The sequence below is a fragment of the Poecilia reticulata genome, linkage group LG4, assembly GCF_000633615.1.
Source record: "Poecilia reticulata strain Guanapo linkage group LG4, Guppy_female_1.0+MT, whole genome shotgun sequence".
Taxonomy (NCBI): Eukaryota; Metazoa; Chordata; class Actinopteri; order Cyprinodontiformes; family Poeciliidae; genus Poecilia; species Poecilia reticulata.
The window spans coordinates 7848726-7868688 of record NC_024334.1 but is presented as its reverse complement, the minus strand read 5'-3'; the positions used below and the strand labels follow the sequence as shown (position 1 = coordinate 7868688).

The window sequence follows — 19963 nt, the reverse complement described above, 5'->3', positions numbered from 1 at the left end:
TTTCTTTTTCTGTTGATGTCCAGATTTTAACTTTTTTTTTTCTTTGTTCCTAAGGAGTATAAAGAAAAATGTGCTGCAGGCTCTTTGACAGAGAAAATTAATAAAAAGGGTTAAAAGAGTAGCCCTCTTTATTCATGTTTCCAACCCTTCTCAGATTTCTACTGAACTCACAACAAAGTATCAGAACATCAAATCATGATGTCAGTAGGTGTGTTTAGAGAAAATGGTGGGTTTTGATACACTTAATAACTATGAAAGAACCACAAAGATTTGATCTGTCAATCAATAATCAGAGCCGATCAAAAGAATATTGTATGATTCCGACCGCTGGCTGTTTTTCATGTGCATCTCATTTRATATTTAGAAGAAAAACTTAATTTAGCTGTTCTACAGTGTGTGTAGAACGGCTAAAACCATTTTTCTCAAGAACAAGACAAAACCCATGAACAGTGTGTAGCAGACACAGTGTATGTCTCTAAGCATTGGAGTAACTTCTGCAGACTTTAATTTGAGCAGTAAACAGAGTAAAACCGAACTTTAATTATATCTGGAACTTCTGTAAACAGAACCACACATGCACAACTTCTACACCAACACTCTTTGATCTCTCCCTTCTCATGGAGAAGCAGGGATTCCTCATTTGCATTTACATTTACTTATTTYTCTTGTAGTTTACCTTCTGTCACTAAATTTGAAGCTAACTAAAATGCAGGGAATTTAATTAGCAGTTTTTTGCACATRTTCCTGATGCATAYTTCAATTTGCTTGGGCATAAAATACATTCTCAGCCCTTCACCAGTATGCACAATTTGCTTGTGTCAAGAAAATTGAGTAAAACTTTGAAAGGTTTTTATGTTTCCTTGTCCCACCTTTTTTATGATCAGGGTATTGCAACTAAACAGAAATTCCCAATGAGTCACAGAAATATTCAATACAAACAGTTACTCACTTAGCTGATCGTGTGCGTGTGTGTTCTGGTTTTTTGTAGAATACTATTAATTTTTGTAGGATGCGACTACATTCATCTCCATTTGTCTTGCATATGCATGGTAATCCTCATGTAATTTAGTGCCTCATTGTTCTCTCAATGTAAATGAAAGTACCGTTACTAATGAAAACCGTCAGTGAAGAGCGTCGAGCCCTCTCTTAAGTACAACAAAAGCAACCAAAACATGAGCGACCCTTGTGACATTGGGGAACTGTTTGAAAGGGAAAATTAAGGGTGCTTAATGTGATTATTCCAATTTACATGCCCAATTAACCCTGACTAAATTTTCTGTATGGAGATTTTCAAGATGATGTTGGCTTTTGACCTCAATGCTCAGCCGACTAAGAGGCCTCTTATTAGAAATACAAAAGTGCTAACTAACGCAAGTCTCGCCAGGCCACATACAACGACACTGTTACAATCTGTGGTAGGTCAGTGTTTCATTACATGACTGCGCTGAGGACTGCTGAGCAATACTTTAAAAAAGAAAAAAAATTGTAAAATAACAAAAATCTGAATTTCTTTATGCAACTGAAAGGGTTGTACCCATGAGAGTGTATGTTAGGATTTATAGAAAGATGGAAAATGTAACTTAGAATGTTCTACTTAGAGGTCGGGATATTTATCTTGGCACTTGAACTCATTGGTTTGAGAGAACTAGCAGATGAACGAAGACATTTTTTTCTTTTATTTTTTTCTAATTCTACTGCAGACTACAATGGAGCAGCTCACCGTGTCACTCAGCTTCACTCCCACTCATAAACTCCCTGATCCCCCGTTCACCTCCTCCACCATAACTCACCCCCCACAGTCCTCCAGGTCAGGGCTTGAGTTCAATTTTTGTAGTTTTCCATTCTGACAGTGATGAAGTAAGCATTTAAAAAATATTACTAATCACCAGTGACATTTTGAATTACTGACAGATGGTATGGTAGGTAGAATCAGATTTGAAAAGATCATTCATTAGAAAAWTTTTTTAGATGTAAGGACTTGAGGTATTAGATTTTACATTTGTGAAATTTCTGTTTCCTACAAGAAACCAGATAAAAGAACAAAACATATGAAAATACATGGTTTTGTTTTTATTTACTTCTGTACAACCTCTTTTTCCAATATACAAAACAATGAACCAAATACAGAAGTTGAGGGGAAACGTTTTTCAAAAAGTAATCGAAAAAGTCCAAATTTATTTCAAATTTTATTTTGATGGATTTTTTTCCCCGTTTACTTTAAATACATCCAAAAGTTGAAAGATAAATGTCCAAAAATAAATCTATGAACTCGCATTGAAATTTTTGAATGCCTTCAGTAAACTTAAATTTAGATTTAGACTTAAATCTTAAATTAGACACGACAGTGAAATTGACWAGATTTATGATCTGGAAATAAATGCAGAACAGGTTTATTTTTTATTTTAAAAAATCTTTTGTTCTGTTCATTTAAACAGTAATTTAAACATCTCTAACATAAAGGTTGATTTATCTAAATCAACTTTTAATTTGTTATAAAGCCACACATAATAATACTTGGAATAAAGACCACTAGTAAGCTTTTGAAAGATGTGACAGTGTAGCGATAGAGTGCAGAGATAGAGGGAAGGGCACATAAGGCCCCATTATTGTAGTCTTTTATCTTGCTCCAAATATTTTTTGGTGGATTCTGAAGAAATAAAAAAATTGTTAGTCTTTCCTGAGTGATTTCCTTGTTTAAATTATGCAGTTTTCTTGTTTGAAGCAGCTATAATGAAATGTGTTCTTTTTTTATATCCTTACCTTGCAGTACAAATGATTTCTTAACATTTATTGAGATAATAAAAAGTTATTTAAGATGTCTTTTGATTTTGATTTTTCCAAAAATATGTTGCACTTTTATTCTTGTGGAATTGAAGTCAATTTAAATTGACAATGCCTGTGATTGTTGAGGCCATTGTGCTCGTTTTTCCAGCAGCATTTTGAATAATGAAAAAAAAAATTACATTTGCTTTACAGGTTAACGTTGCTAGATCCTTTCAATCCAAAAAAAAAAAAGAAAAAGGTTCAACCCAGATTGAAAAACATCTAACTTTGAGCTCTGGCCTGGTAACTCTTACATCACTGTTTATTTTTTTTGTTTATTAGTGTGTTCACTGTGTGTTCGTCTCAAGCTTCCCCATCACTAAAACCTAGCCCTCATTGTTGCACAACCAATAAATCCTCACCTRTTAAAACATGTAATTTCAAACTTTTGAACCTTTGGCCCCTTTGCTATACTAATGAACCTTTTTCCTTTTCCTCTCCCACATGGAATTCCTGTCAATTTCCTTGGCGAACAGGTATGATGAATCATCCTCCGATCCCTATCTCGGAGCTGGCTGAGCACACCGAACTTCTCAAAGCTAATGACAACCTCAAACTCTCCCAGGAATACGAGGTGAGCGGGCCGGGGTTGAAAGGTCCTGGAGTATTGATGTCTGCCTTATTGTGTTTTCACTTTAACAGGACAAAAGACTCGCTTCTGTTACGTTGTAAAGCAGGATAATTATAGAGATCAATCATGTAAAAWTTGCTTTAGTTTGTTGCTGTAATTCCTGAACTGCCAAACCCAATTTCTTCAAATTCTTTGCTGAATAGAATCATTAGCTCTACTGGAATACATTACGGAAATGGAAAAATAGATATTTCTTCACGCACAAAAGAAATATTGACATTATTTACACACGCCAATGAACTTAGACTAAAGATTTTCTTTCCTCTACAATAGAGATATAGTCTATTTTCCTACCCGGAACTCTGCACAGACAGCCAGGCTTGGTGTGTGTTTAAGAGCCTGTGTCTGTGTGTGGAGTGTGTGCAGGGTGTATAACTGAGCTGTCTGAGCTGTGAGTCGGCTGCGGTTATAAATGACACCAGAGTTGATTAGAAATCAGGAGCGCTGAATCAGCTCTCGTTTGCATACAAGCAATATTCTCTACTCACCATTCCTAAATCACAGAGCCTGACGCCTCATTGCCCGCCAGCTTAAAGTATAAAGCCGGTACAGAGGCATAGATTGTCGTCATCATGCCTGCTGGTGGATGTTGGTGGATAATGACTTCTCATAGCAGTCCAGCATTTCTTGGGTATCTATTATTCAAGAGCCCGGCATTTGGACTGTATACCAAATGGGATGAGTTTGTGCCTTCCGCTGGGGAGGGGGGGAAAAAAAAACAAGAGAAATAGTGCCAGGGTTGACGCTACAAGTTCTAATTACTCTGTTTTGAGAAAGAGCCTCCAGACAGCGGCTGATCTCTGTCCTTTTTCCCCTCTCTCACTGTCCGCCCGCCCATCYTCAAACAACTGCCCCCCCAGGAAAAATAAATGGCCAAATTAAATAGAGAAGTGTAATTTTAATTTTGTTATTTTCTTGATGAATGGCCGTTCTTTCCTGTGCCCTGGCTTGCCAAGCGCAGCTCTGTAGGGGCTTTGACTGATTGGGTTTTAGCCAGGCTGTATGTAAGAGAGGAGGGAGAAGAAGAGGGGGAGAGTGGAGCGCAAAGAGAGAGAGAGANTTAAAACATGTAATTTCAAACTTTTGAACCTTTGGCCCCTTTGCTATACTAATGAACCTTTTTCCTTTTCCTCTCCCACATGGAATTCCTGTCAATTTCCTTGGCGAACAGGTATGATGAATCATCCTCCGATCCCTATCTCGGAGCTGGCTGAGCACACCGAACTTCTCAAAGCTAATGACAACCTCAAACTCTCCCAGGAATACGAGGTGAGCGGGCCGGGGTTGAAAGGTCCTGGAGTATTGATGTCTGCCTTATTGTGTTTTCACTTTAACAGGACAAAAGACTCGCTTCTGTTACGTTGTAAAGCAGGATAATTATAGAGATCAATCATGTAAAAWTTGCTTTAGTTTGTTGCTGTAATTCCTGAACTGCCAAACCCAATTTCTTCAAATTCTTTGCTGAATAGAATCATTAGCTCTACTGGAATACATTACGGAAATGGAAAAATAGATATTTCTTCACGCACAAAAGAAATATTGACATTATTTACACACGCCAATGAACTTAGACTAAAGATTTTCTTTCCTCTACAATAGAGATATAGTCTATTTTCCTACCCGGAACTCTGCACAGACAGCCAGGCTTGGTGTGTGTTTAAGAGCCTGTGTCTGTGTGTGGAGTGTGTGCAGGGTGTATAACTGAGCTGTCTGAGCTGTGAGTCGGCTGCGGTTATAAATGACACCAGAGTTGATTAGAAATCAGGAGCGCTGAATCAGCTCTCGTTTGCATACAAGCAATATTCTCTACTCACCATTCCTAAATCACAGAGCCTGACGCCTCATTGCCCGCCAGCTTAAAGTATAAAGCCGGTACAGAGGCATAGATTGTCGTCATCATGCCTGCTGGTGGATGTTGGTGGATAATGACTTCTCATAGCAGTCCAGCATTTCTTGGGTATCTATTATTCAAGAGCCCGGCATTTGGACTGTATACCAAATGGGATGAGTTTGTGCCTTCCGCTGGGGAGGGGGGGAAAAAAAAACAAGAGAAATAGTGCCAGGGTTGACGCTACAAGTTCTAATTACTCTGTTTTGAGAAAGAGCCTCCAGACAGCGGCTGATCTCTGTCCTTTTTCCCCTCTCTCACTGTCCGCCCGCCCATCYTCAAACAACTGCCCCCCCAGGAAAAATAAATGGCCAAATTAAATAGAGAAGTGTAATTTTAATTTTGTTATTTTCTTGATGAATGGCCGTTCTTTCCTGTGCCCTGGCTTGCCAAGCGCAGCTCTGTAGGGGCTTTGACTGATTGGGTTTTAGCCAGGCTGTATGTAAGAGAGGAGGGAGAAGAAGAGGGGGAGAGTGGAGCGCARAGAGAGAGAGAGAGAGAGAGATGAGGTGGAAAGGTTTGGTTAATGATGAAGACTCACTGAGAGGAGGCAGAGCAAGGCATCACAGCAGGGGAATGGAGATAAGGAGGAGATAATCGGATGTAGGAGCAGCGATGAAAAGACAACAACGCTTTCACCTGCAGATCCTGAGGATACTCTCAGGAGCTACGCTAGGGAATGCAAGGCTTCTCTTCTCGGCAGGGGCTGCCGTCCACTGATAGGCACCATATCACAGATTAGGAAGAAGACAGGAAAATTATAGCTTTACTGGGCAAATTGGATTTTATTTCATACCGTTTTTGGACATTTATGTTATTTGTTTCCTTTATGTGACTCTTTAATAGAAAYATATAAAGCATAGATATCCTCACAGTTTTCAGGCAAAATGTGTGTAATTGGAAAATCTTTCACAACGGATAGGCACATTGCAGAAATAAGAGTAAATAGTAAAGCAATAGTATGAACAGAAGAGATATCTGCATTTCTGGGAGAGCATGAAGAGAAAAATGGATGTCATAAAGAGTCTTTTATAAAATGTACCACCTTGGTAAAGACATTTATGGCACATCCAGATCTTATAATAAGGTAACATGCAATATTGCGTTCCTTAGAAGGAAACTTGGCAAGATTTTCAGCCACATTATTTGGAAATCTAAAAACCTGTTTTGAATGAAGTAAAAGCCTCACATAACTTTATTTTAAAGAACTTGTAAGTGTAGATTAATGTAATGTGGATTATAAACCAATTTAAATAAATTAGAATGCCATAAAAAGTTGATTTATTTAAGTAAGTTATGGATTTATTTCAGACAGAAAGATATATACCACTCGTATACGACTTATAATTTTGTGTTAATTTTAATTTTATAATAATGGCYTACAGCTGATGCCAACCCACTATTTCAGTTTGTTAGACAATTTGGACGTTACAGAAGACCCATTTAAAATAAAAACAGATTTTTAATRAGGAAATGTCAGCYTCCTGAAAATGATGTCAATGTGAAGAACATTACAACCAGTACTATAACTGATCGCATTACAGTGCAGAAAGGACGCTACGAATCAGATGCCAGCTTCAGTGTCATTAGTGGCTAATAGTTGAATCTTATCTGTCACTGTTTCTTTCTTCTACCAAGTGCCCACAATGCGGCACACATCTCAATAAGTTCCAAGTTTCTTCTTTTTTCTTATTATGAAATAAGACTCTCAAGCAAATCCGCAATAGTACACTTCRCTAGACAAAGTCACATGCTGGCAGCAACAGGACTCAGACATACTTCATTTTGCCTAGWAACATTGTCACATTGCTACACCCCTAATTAGGAGGTCAGGATAAGGAAGCTGTGTGGAGAGAATATATGGGGTAGAAACCAGGCATAAATACAAACTGTGGCTCAAACGCAGTAGAATCTTGTCACTATGATAATTATATGCAGTTTGGCCTCAGTCTTTCCCTCCAGTCCCTGTTGAAATTATAATTTAACCCTCCATCTCTACACCAAACRTTTACTAGATGCCATACAAACCAGATGTAATGAGATGCTTAATTTTYCTGATAAGCCACAGAAAGATTTATTGCGAATTCTTGTATTTCAAAGAGGTATTCGGTCCAGCCTTGTCCCCTCCATCATAGCGGAAGAGATGCTACCTTGATCAATACGGTTATTTGTCACTGTGCACCTGCTACTTCAGCAGCTGCTTTATTTCAAGCAGTCAGAAAGCAGATGTTCAACATAGCAGGATGTTTTTCTTTAAGTGAAATCGCCTCCTCKGTGTCTCTTTCGTCTTTGCGCCACCGAAGCTGTATTGTTGTAGCTCAGCTCCTCTCACGGCTCCTGTGATTACTTCTTTATTTGTGCATGTTTCTGCTATCTCTGCCTCCTATCAGTCTATTGATCCAGGCCAGCAGTTCACCTGGGAGCACTCCAACCTGGAGGTGAACAAGCCTAAAAATCGTTACGCCAACGTCATCGCCTACGACCACTCCCGAGTCATCTTGGCTCCCATCGAAGGTAAGACTCGCCAGCTCTCCCTGCACTCACCACTTTTGAGAGGAGCGCATCTACAGGCAGATTACGCTTTGGGTCTCAAATTAGGTGACACAAAGACCTACTGCTATATCGAATAGAGAATAATTAAAAATTAATCCACACAAAACCACAATACYGAAGCTTAATGGCTAAGCAAATCTGTCACTCCTTGACTCTATGAGCGTATTGTATACCGAGTTGTGTCAGCTCAATGTACTTTGGTACAAGGCACWGTAGCTTTACCTTTTTCACATTTTGTCATGTCACAAGTTTTGTTTTGTTTCACTGCCACAGACACACACATTACTATATAGTTGTAAACTGGGRAAAAAAATGAAACCTGGGTCTAAAATTAGATGACATTTAACATAAACACTGCTGGCATATGGTGGTGGCAGTATTATGCTGTGGTGATCCTTTCCTTCAGCATGGATAGGGAATCATGTCAGAGTTAATGGAGGGTAAATGGGACTAGAAAGCATGGCAAACTTCTTGAACGCTGCTAAAGGCTTTAATGGTGTGGAGGTCCACCTTCCAGCAGGACAACAGATGTACWCACAGCCAGAGCTTTACTCACATGGCTCAGATTAAAAGCTGTGTTTGTGCTAAAACGGCCCAGTCAKAGCCGAGGCTTATACCCAATTGAGAAAATTTACGTTCATATACTCTCCATCCATCTGACTGAGCTCTGAGCTTAAGCTGTATTTCAAAGAAAACAGGCAAAATGTCAGTTTCTCGTTTTATAAAGCTGCTAGGGCCTTTCAAAATTTATGCACTATTTTATGTCATTCCATTACATAAACTCAGAATAAAATCCTTTGAAGTTTGTGACTGTAATTTGAAAAGAGGGTTTGATTAGTGTAGCGGGGAACTGTGGAGGCAGACTCAGTTTTGTCTGTATAAAACTAGATGAGACAAAGATGACTTTCTCTGTCTAATAAAAAAAAAAGGAGAAAATATCAACTATAGTTTTAGCCTGCATGAGGACAACAAAGATAAGATTTGTTTTACAAGTATTGTTTTGAATTATTAAGGACCCTGTTGGAATCACACTGTAAACTTGAGGATTTGCTTTAGTTCGACTTGCTTTGTTGCATCTAAGCAGTTTATGTAAGCAAATTACAGAGACTTGTTTCAGCTCATCACTTYRGCCTGCCATCACTTCTCACTCTCAAAGGGATCCCGGACTTAAACCAGTGTTTGCAACATCCCATTTGTCTSATCAGATCAACCCACTGCTCATGGCTTCCCTCTAACTGGTCATAGACACTGAGTTCTTCCAATCTGAGAGCCAGAGAATCTCTCCCTCTGACTCCTAAATCTTAAGGGACATTGTCAGAGGTACTAACCCTTCACTGCTGACGTTGTTCTGGCTCTGCATCACCAGGGGACCACTGAATTGTTCACTGTAAAGCCAAACTCCAGAGTCCTCTTTCCACCCCCCCCACCCCCCTTTCATCTGAGCTAGCTGCTTGGACTTGATTTCAATATCATGGAGTAGTCAGGCCAATTTGACAGTGCAACAGCATGAATAGCAAAATTAACCGAGAGAAGAAGAATGCCTCATCCATAAATACATAAATTAATCAAGTCTGAAATTTCTATTTTACACTGCAGTGATTTTGCTATTAGTCGCAGCAGAACAATCCATGCAAGCCACCATTCTCTGTTCGCTTAGCTATGACTAAAGCCAAGGCTGCACAGTCAAATTTTACAACGTGGTACCCTTTTTAATTGCATTTCTTTCTTTCTTTTTTTTGTTTTTTGTTTTTTTTGCTTTCCTAACATTTTCTTCCTCCTCCATCTCGTTGACTTTTATAATTTTTTTCTTCTTTTTTTTAGGATTCTACTCATTCTCCCTCTGGTTCTTGTCCTCGGCACGTCTCATCTCTTATATTAGCCCAGTCGAGTGTTTTATTGTTTGCTGCTTGAGCGCAAAGACGTCAGCCAGAGAGACGCGTCTCTCTGACACAGATGCCGTCTCGCCAGAGTTTCATAGCAAACCGGAGCGATGTGGAAGTTAGCCGAATAAAYATTGATGTCGTTAGGTCTCATCATTGTCACTGTTAGACTAACTCGCACCACATTATTTTGTCTTGCTTCAAACATTTTACAAGTTAAATAAACAATTCTTTTGTGAGCCCTCAAAAAGGCTTGGGGTAACACCTTCAGCTTAGTGACACACAATCTTTATATACAGGATTTTTACTAAACATGACAGGACCATGTGCAGACTGTCATACTTACTAAAACATYACTCATCTTCTCTAGAAGCGATGTAGAAGGGGTTCTCTTATGTCTACATTGATTAGAGACGAGGTGTTATGGCTCAGATCATGTCTTATTCCTGAGCATCRAATCTGAGGTTTCTAATTAAATCCACAGGTGCTACAGTCATAAAAACAAACAATGAAAAAGGAATACAGGTATCTGTTAATGATTGTTTGAGGGTTTTTGGTTGCTAAAACGGAAAAACAGTTTTTTTTGTTTGTTTTGCATATCTTGAGGTTCGAGGGGTTGTGAAACTGGCTCTACATATTTTAATATAAAAAAACCAAACTATTTTGTTTGTTTTTCCTTCTTCAAGTCAATTATTTCTTACTTTCACACATGCGGTTTAATTGGCTTGGTAGCTGTCACTGAATGTGAAAACTGGGAGTTGTTGTGGCAGATGACACAAAACAAGCGATGCTAATAAGGAGCAAAGCAAGGCTAATAAATTGAGCTTGGAAATTAGGCACCACTTTCTGTTTTTTGATCTCTCTTTGTCTTCTCTTTTTTCCATCCAGGCATAACGGGCAGCGACTACATCAATGCCAACTACATTGATGGCTACAGGAAACAGAATGCTTACATTGCCACCCAGGGTCCGTTACCAGAAACGTTCGGGGACTTCTGGAGGATGGTGTGGGAACAGAGAACAGCAACTGTTGTGATGATGACCCGGCTGGAAGAGAAGTCACGGGTAAATCAGTTCAGCTTAGTTTTTACCTGTTGCTCTCTCATGTTCTGGTCAGGGCAAAGTCTCAAGAGAATGGGTTTTAAAAAAAACATGGTTATTATTACCCAGCAGCCTCCACAACCACGAACAAGGTGAAGACTTAAACGTCTTTTTTTATGTCCAGTGGAAAACACTAGGAAATGACTAAGGCGCCGATCATAATTTCTGTAAAATAAATGTAACTTTTTAACAGTCCACCCTTCTAAGCTGTTTTAGCTTTGAATTTCATCCACAAATTCCTGATTCCTGTGTTTAAATATGGCATGAGAAAGACAAATTTCTCTTAGCCAGTCTTTTAAATAGGCAAGACATTTAGAAGACAGTAGAACCTGCCATTCTACTGTAGAAGATATTTGTTTCTTTTAGCATTATCTGGCTAAATGGCAATGAACTTTACATTTTAGTTTAAGTCAATTTAGCTGACAAGGAAAGAACTGAGCAAAATCCCAAGTCATGTTAGGAAACTACTGAAAGATTAATTTTATTTGTAGTCAATACTGCATTTTGGTTAATATTATAGCTATATYGTGGTTATATCTAAGCAAGTAGTTGCGCTCTTACTGAGTAGTGCAGGAAGTTATCATTTTATTTTAAGCAACAGAGTGTTCTAGCGYCTTTTGCAGAATGCGGGACCGGAACCTCCCACCACCATCTGTTAATGGTGGAAGTTGGAGGAAAAGTTACCATAGAGAGAAACTTGGCATGTATTAGATGCATCATAGTAAGGTGTTTCTTTTTTTAGTCATTTTTGTTTGGCCYAGTGCAGTTACGCAACARKTTTCTCATTACTTAAAAGATGAAAAAAATGTAGATCATGCATTAAAATAGCAAAAATGTATACACACGTATTCAGCTTTGGAACACAACAAGCTTTAATATACAGATTCTGCCAACAAATCCAGGGATAAATAATAATATCCCACCAATGTAATGCATAATAATGTCATATCTTCCAGTTCCCTGACAMGTACATTTTAATGAGTACATTTTGCYACTGACCCCTCTGTCCTTTCAGTCATGATTTTCAATGCAAGACTTCTCTRTGTAATGAAGTATTTTCCCCACGYTGCGTTGTTACTTTTCCCTAAAAAAAAAATAAAAAGAGGCTTGAATACTTGTTACGCTTCTGAATCGACAGTGATAATATCCTACTCTACGAAGGTTTGGGCTAAATGTCAAAAAGCCAACTGCAATGTTTCATCCTGTCAACTCAAACCCGTGTCAACATCAAACTCACTCACCCCAGGTGTCTCCGCTCATTCTCCTTTCCCTCCATCCCCTTTTCAGTTGTTTACCTAGCCGCCGTCCCGACATGCGCATTCCTCTCCTGTCAAACGTGATCAGGATTAGCGGGCAGTGGAACTTGAGTGTCAGCTCCAGCAGGAAATGGGAGCGAAAGCTGGAGAGCAGCAGCACATCTCCTTCACTAGCTGTCACATCTCATCAGACGTTTGCAGATGCATCGCGCCCCTTAACTGGATGAATCTTTATTAGGCGGCCTGATGGTCGGTGGGGATCTGCAGTAGTGGTTTCAGATATATGATACTCCCACTGGGCAAGAAAATACAACTAATGCCTTCCGTCATAATAAGAAATCTGAGTAGGATCTATTCCAACAGACCTCACGCTTACCAAGCTTTAGGTGAGACGCTAGTATTTTAAAYGCTTTTKGGATTTRGGAATAGATGAGCTGCTGTGATTGTCATATTCGTTTCCATGTACGTTGGCGCTTTTTCTCAGAAGTGCATTAGATAGCTTCCCTGGTGTTTGTCACCGCTCCCTGGTGTTTTTGATCCACAGGAGGCCTTGCTTTATGAGTGCTGCACTAGCATATTATATTTGAGTGAATTTATATTTTATCTCCCTCTGCCTCATTTTTGCCTGTGACGTCAACCCAAGATGAACTTTTATATATACGGAATTGGACACACTGCGGCAGACACCTCCATCTGTCCATCAACCTTTGTTTTCTCCTCACTTTTCTTTCTCTCAGATTAAGTGTGACCAGTACTGGCCAAGTCGAGGCACGGAAACCTATGGCATGACCCAAGTAACCCTGTTGGATACAATAGAGCTGGCTACTTTCTGTGTCCGCACGTTCTCCCTCCACAAGGTAAGAGGATATSTCTTGTCAAACAGATACTGTGCAGGAGCCTMAGCTGATGCAACTTTGCACATATCCTAGTTTTGACCGCTATTTCTGTCTGTCATATTGATACTAACTAGCAGCGCTAGTTTTAGTAGTGACAATTGCTCCTTCTATTCTTAGTTTTATTTACAGCTTTAGGTGTTGTGGATTTTTMCGAGGAGTTTTCCCTAAACCGTCGATATACCAACATCCCAGTACCTGTTCTGTTGCCTGTGGTTTGTCAGTGGCTTCATGCAAGAGATTCAACTGGAGTGTGTTGGCAATAGAGACACTAGAGCAATAGAGTAGTTCATGCCGTTCATTTACGGCATGAACTACTCAGCCGTAGTTCAKGCCTTGTGAATCTCCTCCAATGTCTTGACTAGGTTTCACAAACCTCTCAAAGGTTAATCATGTTGTGCACCCTTTTCCATCACGCTTTCCACTTAACTTTCCATAAATTTCTTCTGATGCAGCAGTATGTGAAAAACAACCTTCTTTAGGCAACAACCATTTGTGGCTTACTGGTTGACAACTATTAAAGTCATGGTTTTTGTTACATTTATGTAAAAAATTTAATTGTTCATCATAAGTAATAGCGGTAAGTCATAATCATCAAAATTAACAAAACTAAATGTTTGAGTATGATGAACATAGAATTTTCCATTTTTGATTTGAAATTWAAAAATTGCATAAAATCAGTAACATTTTATTGACGTAGCTTCAAATTTGTATTTAGCAATATAGATATAGCCATTGGGGTTGCTACTTCATATGTTTTTGCTAAAAAAAAAAAAAAGGTAAAAAAAAACTAAATATATGAAGTACGTTATACTCCGCATTGATGATGCAAAAAAAAAGTAAAAATCGTATATACCCTATCACACAGAATGAAGTGGATGAAATCCATGAAATTCAAAGTCTGAATATTGAATAAAGGTCTCTGGACACAGCATGAATAAAAACAAAGATACAAAATTTATACAGAGAACCTCAATAAGGCCTATAAACCCTGGGCTGTTTTCTGTTCGGTGCCAATATTCTTTTAGAAAACCCCCCTTTGTCTACGCTGTCTTCCCAATCCACCCCTTTTACCTTGTTTAGCTCCGTCTCTCCTCAATAGATCATCTGTTTATGTGCATCTGCCAAATTGGAGCACTTAGGTAAAGTGAGCAGGAGAGAAACTCAATATACATAATTGGCAGACAGCTCTCATGCTTCTCTGTGTGTGCACAAAGACCCTCTCTTACACTCGCTCACGAGCTCAAACACGCGTCATGTCCCTCACACACTAGCACACACTTGTACACAGCTGAAATTTGATCCCTTACGCAGACATAGGCTCTCATGCAACAACATCCACTTTAACACACATAAAAATAGAGAAATAACCATTAAAAAGACTTATTATTACAAGGTGGCTTAAAGTGAAACTGGAAAGGCCAAGATTGTTGCAGACAGATTAGAACATTTCTGAATTTTTCTCTTACCACATGGCATCAAACTGACCTTTTAGGCCATATCGCAAGGGGAACAATGAATGACAGCGGACTGCACAGATAGGAAAACATCAGGAGCCTTAGAGTTCAAGCAGCCAGCTTTAAATCCATTTAAATTCTGCTTCTCTGAGCTGCTATCWAACCCACCGGTACACTCCTTTTCCTATCTGTCCTCTCCTTTCCTGCAATATTGAGCCGTCGCTGTGATATCTCACTCAGCAGTTCCCACTTTGGTGGATYTTTTTGTAATGTATAAGGTAGCAGAGGCAGGCAACCATGCACACACACAGCCAGCTACTGGATATCTGTATAAACGTGTCCTACAGTGACACAGAATTGTGTCTGCTGACAAATCCTTTGGAAAAGAAATGTAATTTTAAAGAAAAACCAGGAAGCCAGAAACGAGTCACATTCATGTTGCCGACCTCAACTGCAATGCATCAGGAAATATTAGGAAAAAAATAAGGGGTAAAGGAACTGGGTCAGTTTGCTTTTAATTACCACACTCATTTATTCATTTATTCAGCAAGTAAAATTTCCCTCTGTCAGGAAAACCAGAAGCGCTGCAGTGAAAAGCAAACAGTCCCTCTATTAGAGGATCTTATGTGAGTAAAGAGAGAGGAGATCTAAAGCATATTTAATTTTTCATTCTTTTTGTCAGTCTCATAGCAGAAAAACACCCTTTCTCCAGGTCCGACTAGTAATTTTGAGTGTTTGTTTTAAGAGTTGATTTTAGGGTGCAAGCTGACAGATAAGTGTGTAAAAATAGAAATTAGAAAACAAATGTTGGCTGCATGTTCACTTATAGTCCAGCGAGATGTCTATAAACTAATACCTGAGATTTAGTAAAGTTTACGAAAATCAGCAAAGGAAATCACTAGACTGGAAGCTGATTTATGTTAACCAAGTCGCTTCAGAGTAACAGTTAGCAATGCAAGTCRGGACATTTCTTTTTTTGTTAGCGCCACAGTTTCTTATTGTGTGATGATTTGACTTATTTAAACTGTCACCATTAATGTTTGTAAGCACATTTTGTGAAAATAAATTAGTCAAGTTTTTGAAAAGCGATGTGTTTCCTGTTGTGTATTCTGGTTTTGTACAGTGCGTGTGTATTGGGATGAAGGTTGTAAAACTCTGTGTTCTCCTGCATCAGGGCTGAGTAGCTGAAAGTCCTCTTTGTTTTTCCTCCTTATTTTATAATCACTATCATGGAAAGYGATCATTTAGGATGTCACATTAGAGGTGACCTAGATCTCATTGAAGAGGACAAAAAGCACAAAATATTTTCTCATTGAGAACAAGAAGAAAATATTAACAAGAGTATTAAGAATATTAATCTCTGTTGCTTGTTTTTTTTTTTTTTTTTTGTTTGCAGAATGGCTCGAGTGAAAAACGGGAAGTTCGTCAGTTCCARTTTACAGCGTGGCCTGACCACGGCGTGCCGGAGTACCCAACBCCCTTCCTAGCCTTCCTCCGTAGGGTGAAGACGTGCAACCCACCTGATGCTGGACCCATCATTGCTCACTGCAGGTCATTAATCATTTTCTAGTATTAGAATATGATCTGCAATGCAAATTATTTTAATYTGCACAGGAATCCCAAAATGAGATGGTTGAAATTTAAGAGAAATTTAAAGTAGCCTCTGCGCTTGCTGAATAATGTGCCTCTGTTCTACCTTTTCTTTTTTCACTTAATTAATTTTTATGTCTTTCATATACACCCATCAAACAGATTGGCAGAGCTCCATCCTATACATATTTTATAATACATTACATAACAGACTTCATCCAAGCTCACACTCCATTTTTTATGCTCTCCTGATATTTGTTTCATTATTCTTCTCTGCTGCATCATTTTATATGCTCTTATTTTCCCCCAACTGTTTTTATTTTTCCTCTTTCTGTCAAATGTCTCATGGAAATCCTTCCCTGCCTTTTTTTTCTCTCCCTTTTCACTCCTTAGCTCTTCCTCCTTATATCAGCTATATTTCTCTAATGGCTTATTCAAATTGAAACCTTCCTTTTTGTCAAGATAAAAAGGTTTCAGTGAGTCCAAAGCACTGCACAATAAATCTGAAATGTGACAGCTTGCCATGCCGAGTCTCCATCACTTTCCTCATGTTGTATTATATTTAGTATTTTGTATCCTTTTTGTATTCCCTCTTTCATCAAGAAAGTGATTTTTTTTTTCCTTACTCTAATTCGATTATTTTAACTACAACAGCTCTTTGTATTGGAATTATGTTTAGCACCACAATTCACCAAGAGCATTAAACCACGGATTCGAAATATATTAACCTGTCTTTATATTCTTCCTTCCACTTCAGTGCCGGCGTCGGCAGGACGGGCTGCTTTATAGTAATCGACGCAATGCTCGAGCGCATCAAGCACGAGAAGACGGTCGACATCTACGGCCATGTGACGCTGATGCGCTCGCAGCGCAACTACATGGTGCAGACAGAGGACCAGTACAGCTTCATCCACGACGCGCTGCTGGAGGCGGTGGCCTGCGGGAACACGGAGGTGGCTGCTCGCAGCCTGTACTCCTACATCCAGAAGCTGGCCCAGGTGGAAAGCGGCGAGCACGTCACCGGCATGGAGCTGGAATTCAAGGTACTAAATGGTTTAACRATCATCTAATTAACCTGCTTTCAAGGCGACGCCTCTAACATTTGGTGTAAAAGAGATGTGGGCAGTTCCTCTATTTTTAATTCAACTGCCCAAAACACTGACCCTAATCCGGGTTATGAACTGCATCAATGGACTGCATGGAGATGCACTGTGGTGATGATGTGCTSAAGTTGGAGTGACGGAAAGGGCAGGAGGTTCTTAAAGAAACAGAGGCCAATTTTAAGGCATCACGGCTATGATCCATTGTCAAATTTCTTTTAAGATGCTTTTTATATAGCCAGTATTTTCTTAATGACTGAATGTAACATAATTACTTTGATTGTGCTATAAAATGGCACAATATGCCTGTAAAACACATAATACCTTCGCTTTAATAGACAATGACTCTGGTGGCTGGAGCCAAACCTTCGAGCCAGAATTTGCAGCTGTCAGTTACTTAATGGAAACAAAACAGGTTTAAGATGTTTAATAACATCTACATTACYGCTGGTAAAACAAGATTTTGATAGTTATAAAAAAAAGGATAGATAAAAGCCTGAAGTAATTGAGGTGGACTACAGGGAATTTTTATAAAGACTTTTTTTTTTTCCAAGTTGGTCTTATCTTACAAATGCTGGTGCATTATAAGGAWTTGTAGAAAGCCATGTTAGAACTCTCACACTGGATGCAGTTTGGTTGTGAGTTTAGCTAAGTCTGGAGGACTTCACAGAAGTTGAGCAGAGAGAATAATTCKGAAAGAAGTCATTTTTTGGTGGGAGAGCTGTCAGGCAATCACTTTGCTGTATGTGCATAACTAATAAGTCTGAGCATGAAGCTTTCTGTGCACATAATCTGCTTGCTGAAAGTATTCAGCAAAATTCAGTACAGAAGTTTCAAAACATACAGAAAAAGAGCTAGCAGGCTATTGAGATTCACTCTAATTAAACAGAAAATATTCTTTTCAGTTCAACAGCTGAGTTTTAATTGGGACCGRGATGCAAACACGAAGACAAAGGTTCTCTTTTCATTTTTAGCGAATTTACATGAAAAACTCAAAAAACAAAAAGCAGCCCACAATGAAGTGGGAAATAATTAATGAATTCTGTTTGATTATAAACTCATAATTAAAATATTTATTATATTATGACATTTTTCCTTGTTCTCGTTGCTAAATACGTCTGTTTTATTCAGATTCTGCTMCTGACAGTTACCACAAGTTTTTTTTTTGTTTTTTTTTGCCAGGATTGTGGGTTTCCATAGTTAGAAAAGGCCTAATTTCTAATAAATGTGTCTGGCTTTTTAGATGTTTCTGAAAGAGATTCTGAAGGTTGCAATTCGGTTTTGTGCTCATGATGGTTATTTTTATGCAGCCGTCTGCACACGGCAGATTCTTTGCACACCTTCAGCACCTCAGAGTCTGTTAAATCTTTCGGAACGTCTTTAGCTGTCAGCCAGGGCTTTAATTTCCCTTTCTGGCAGTATGACTAGTTTTCTCTTGGAAAGTTTTTCAAGTCAGGCAGACCCCTTCTTGACCTCCACAATGCAAGTGAATGTGCATTTTTATTTTTATTTTTTTATTACATTTCAAGCTCAGGAAATGAATTGTTAAAAATGTTTGTTCATTTTTAAAGTGGTGTGGGATTCATATGCATCGATTGCTATAATTTTGCAAATGCTTTGGCTGCTTTTTAATTGAGCTGGTGATTGTTGGAGCATGGTTTTAGGAGTCAAGTTTTGGGGCTGGATTTTTAAAAAAAAAAAGTGACGCTGCTTACATTTCTCAAACCATTTAAACTTTTTGAWTGTGCTTTACTTTTTGTGGAGAGGTTGAATCTACATGGCTGCTGCATAGAAGGCAGCAAATCAGCTTATTGGTAATCCAGCAACTCATGCAAACAGCTGAAAGAGTAAATAAATATTGAGACAAATGCCTCAACATCGCTAATGCGTGCAGAACACATTCAGCTTATCTGGCCAACTTTATAGAAAAAAAGAGCTGGCAACCATGACTAGAAGGTATGTTTCTGGTTTACTGACTTGTAGGTCTGGGTCATATTGCTGTGCATGGTCTGGTATTTTTATGGGTCTAACTCTATATAGTTTGACTCCCTTTAGGTGGTTATGTAAAAAACACATTTAATAAAAAATGTAAAAAGAGGTGGAGGCAAGAAAGAGGAGTAATAAAAATCCAAGATAGAGTTCAAGCTATAAGACAAAAGTAAGTATTAAGGAGCAAGTGAATGTAAAGACAGAACAATGCTCACATATAAAAATATGAAACATACTCCTCATTGCAGGATAGTGATTTGCCAATTCAGTTTTCTTTACATATTTTGGCGTGTCTTTAAGTAAATAAATTATATTTGAATTCCCTATTTGTGGGGTGTCATGTAGTGTATTAGTAGAGCAGATRGAGGCTACGGTCCTCTGTGAAGCCGTTCTCGGTCCCCGAACGTGGGACCTTTGCTGCATGCCTTCCCCCCCAACTCTTTGTCCACTTCCTGTCAGTTTGCTTTGAAAGACCAGCACCCACAGAAGTTCAAATGCTTCAGTCTACATGAACATGCCTGTTCTGTTTTATTTGTTCTCCTCAGGCTGCTTGTATCTTCGACGCTATACTTTTCTTTGTTAAAAACTGTCTCTATGCTGACTGACAATGCTGTATGCGGTTTGCTGGCTAACAAGCAAGCAGGCATGACACAAATGCTCTTTGTTGAGATATCGAAGCGCRTCGGGGGTGGGGGGCGATTATAGGAAATTGCTGACCCCCAAAGTCCCTCTGGGGTTCTTCTGTTGATGCAGCAGCACCACTTTTTTGTTTTGATCACTTTGTGATATGTGTGTGTGTGTGT

At 38.9% G+C, this 19963-nt stretch overlaps 1 protein-coding gene across 15 annotated transcripts in view; it reads left to right on the top strand.

The window, feature by feature from the left end:
• ptprsa (protein tyrosine phosphatase receptor type Sa) overlaps window positions 1–19963 on the top strand; it is a 243552-nt gene that overhangs the window by 210809 nt on the left and 12780 nt on the right. For all 15 annotated transcript variants that reach the window (XM_008406780.2, XM_008406777.2, XM_008406775.2 and 12 more), the window contains 6 exons: window positions 3300–3397; window positions 7733–7856; window positions 10664–10839; window positions 12869–12988; window positions 15878–16032; window positions 16829–17114. In XM_008406780.2, coding sequence (XP_008405002.1) covers window positions 3300–3397; window positions 7733–7856; window positions 10664–10839; window positions 12869–12988; window positions 15878–16032; window positions 16829–17114 — 959 coding nt within the window. The remainder of the gene's footprint in view (window positions 1–3299; window positions 3398–7732; window positions 7857–10663; window positions 10840–12868; window positions 12989–15877; window positions 16033–16828; window positions 17115–19963) is intronic.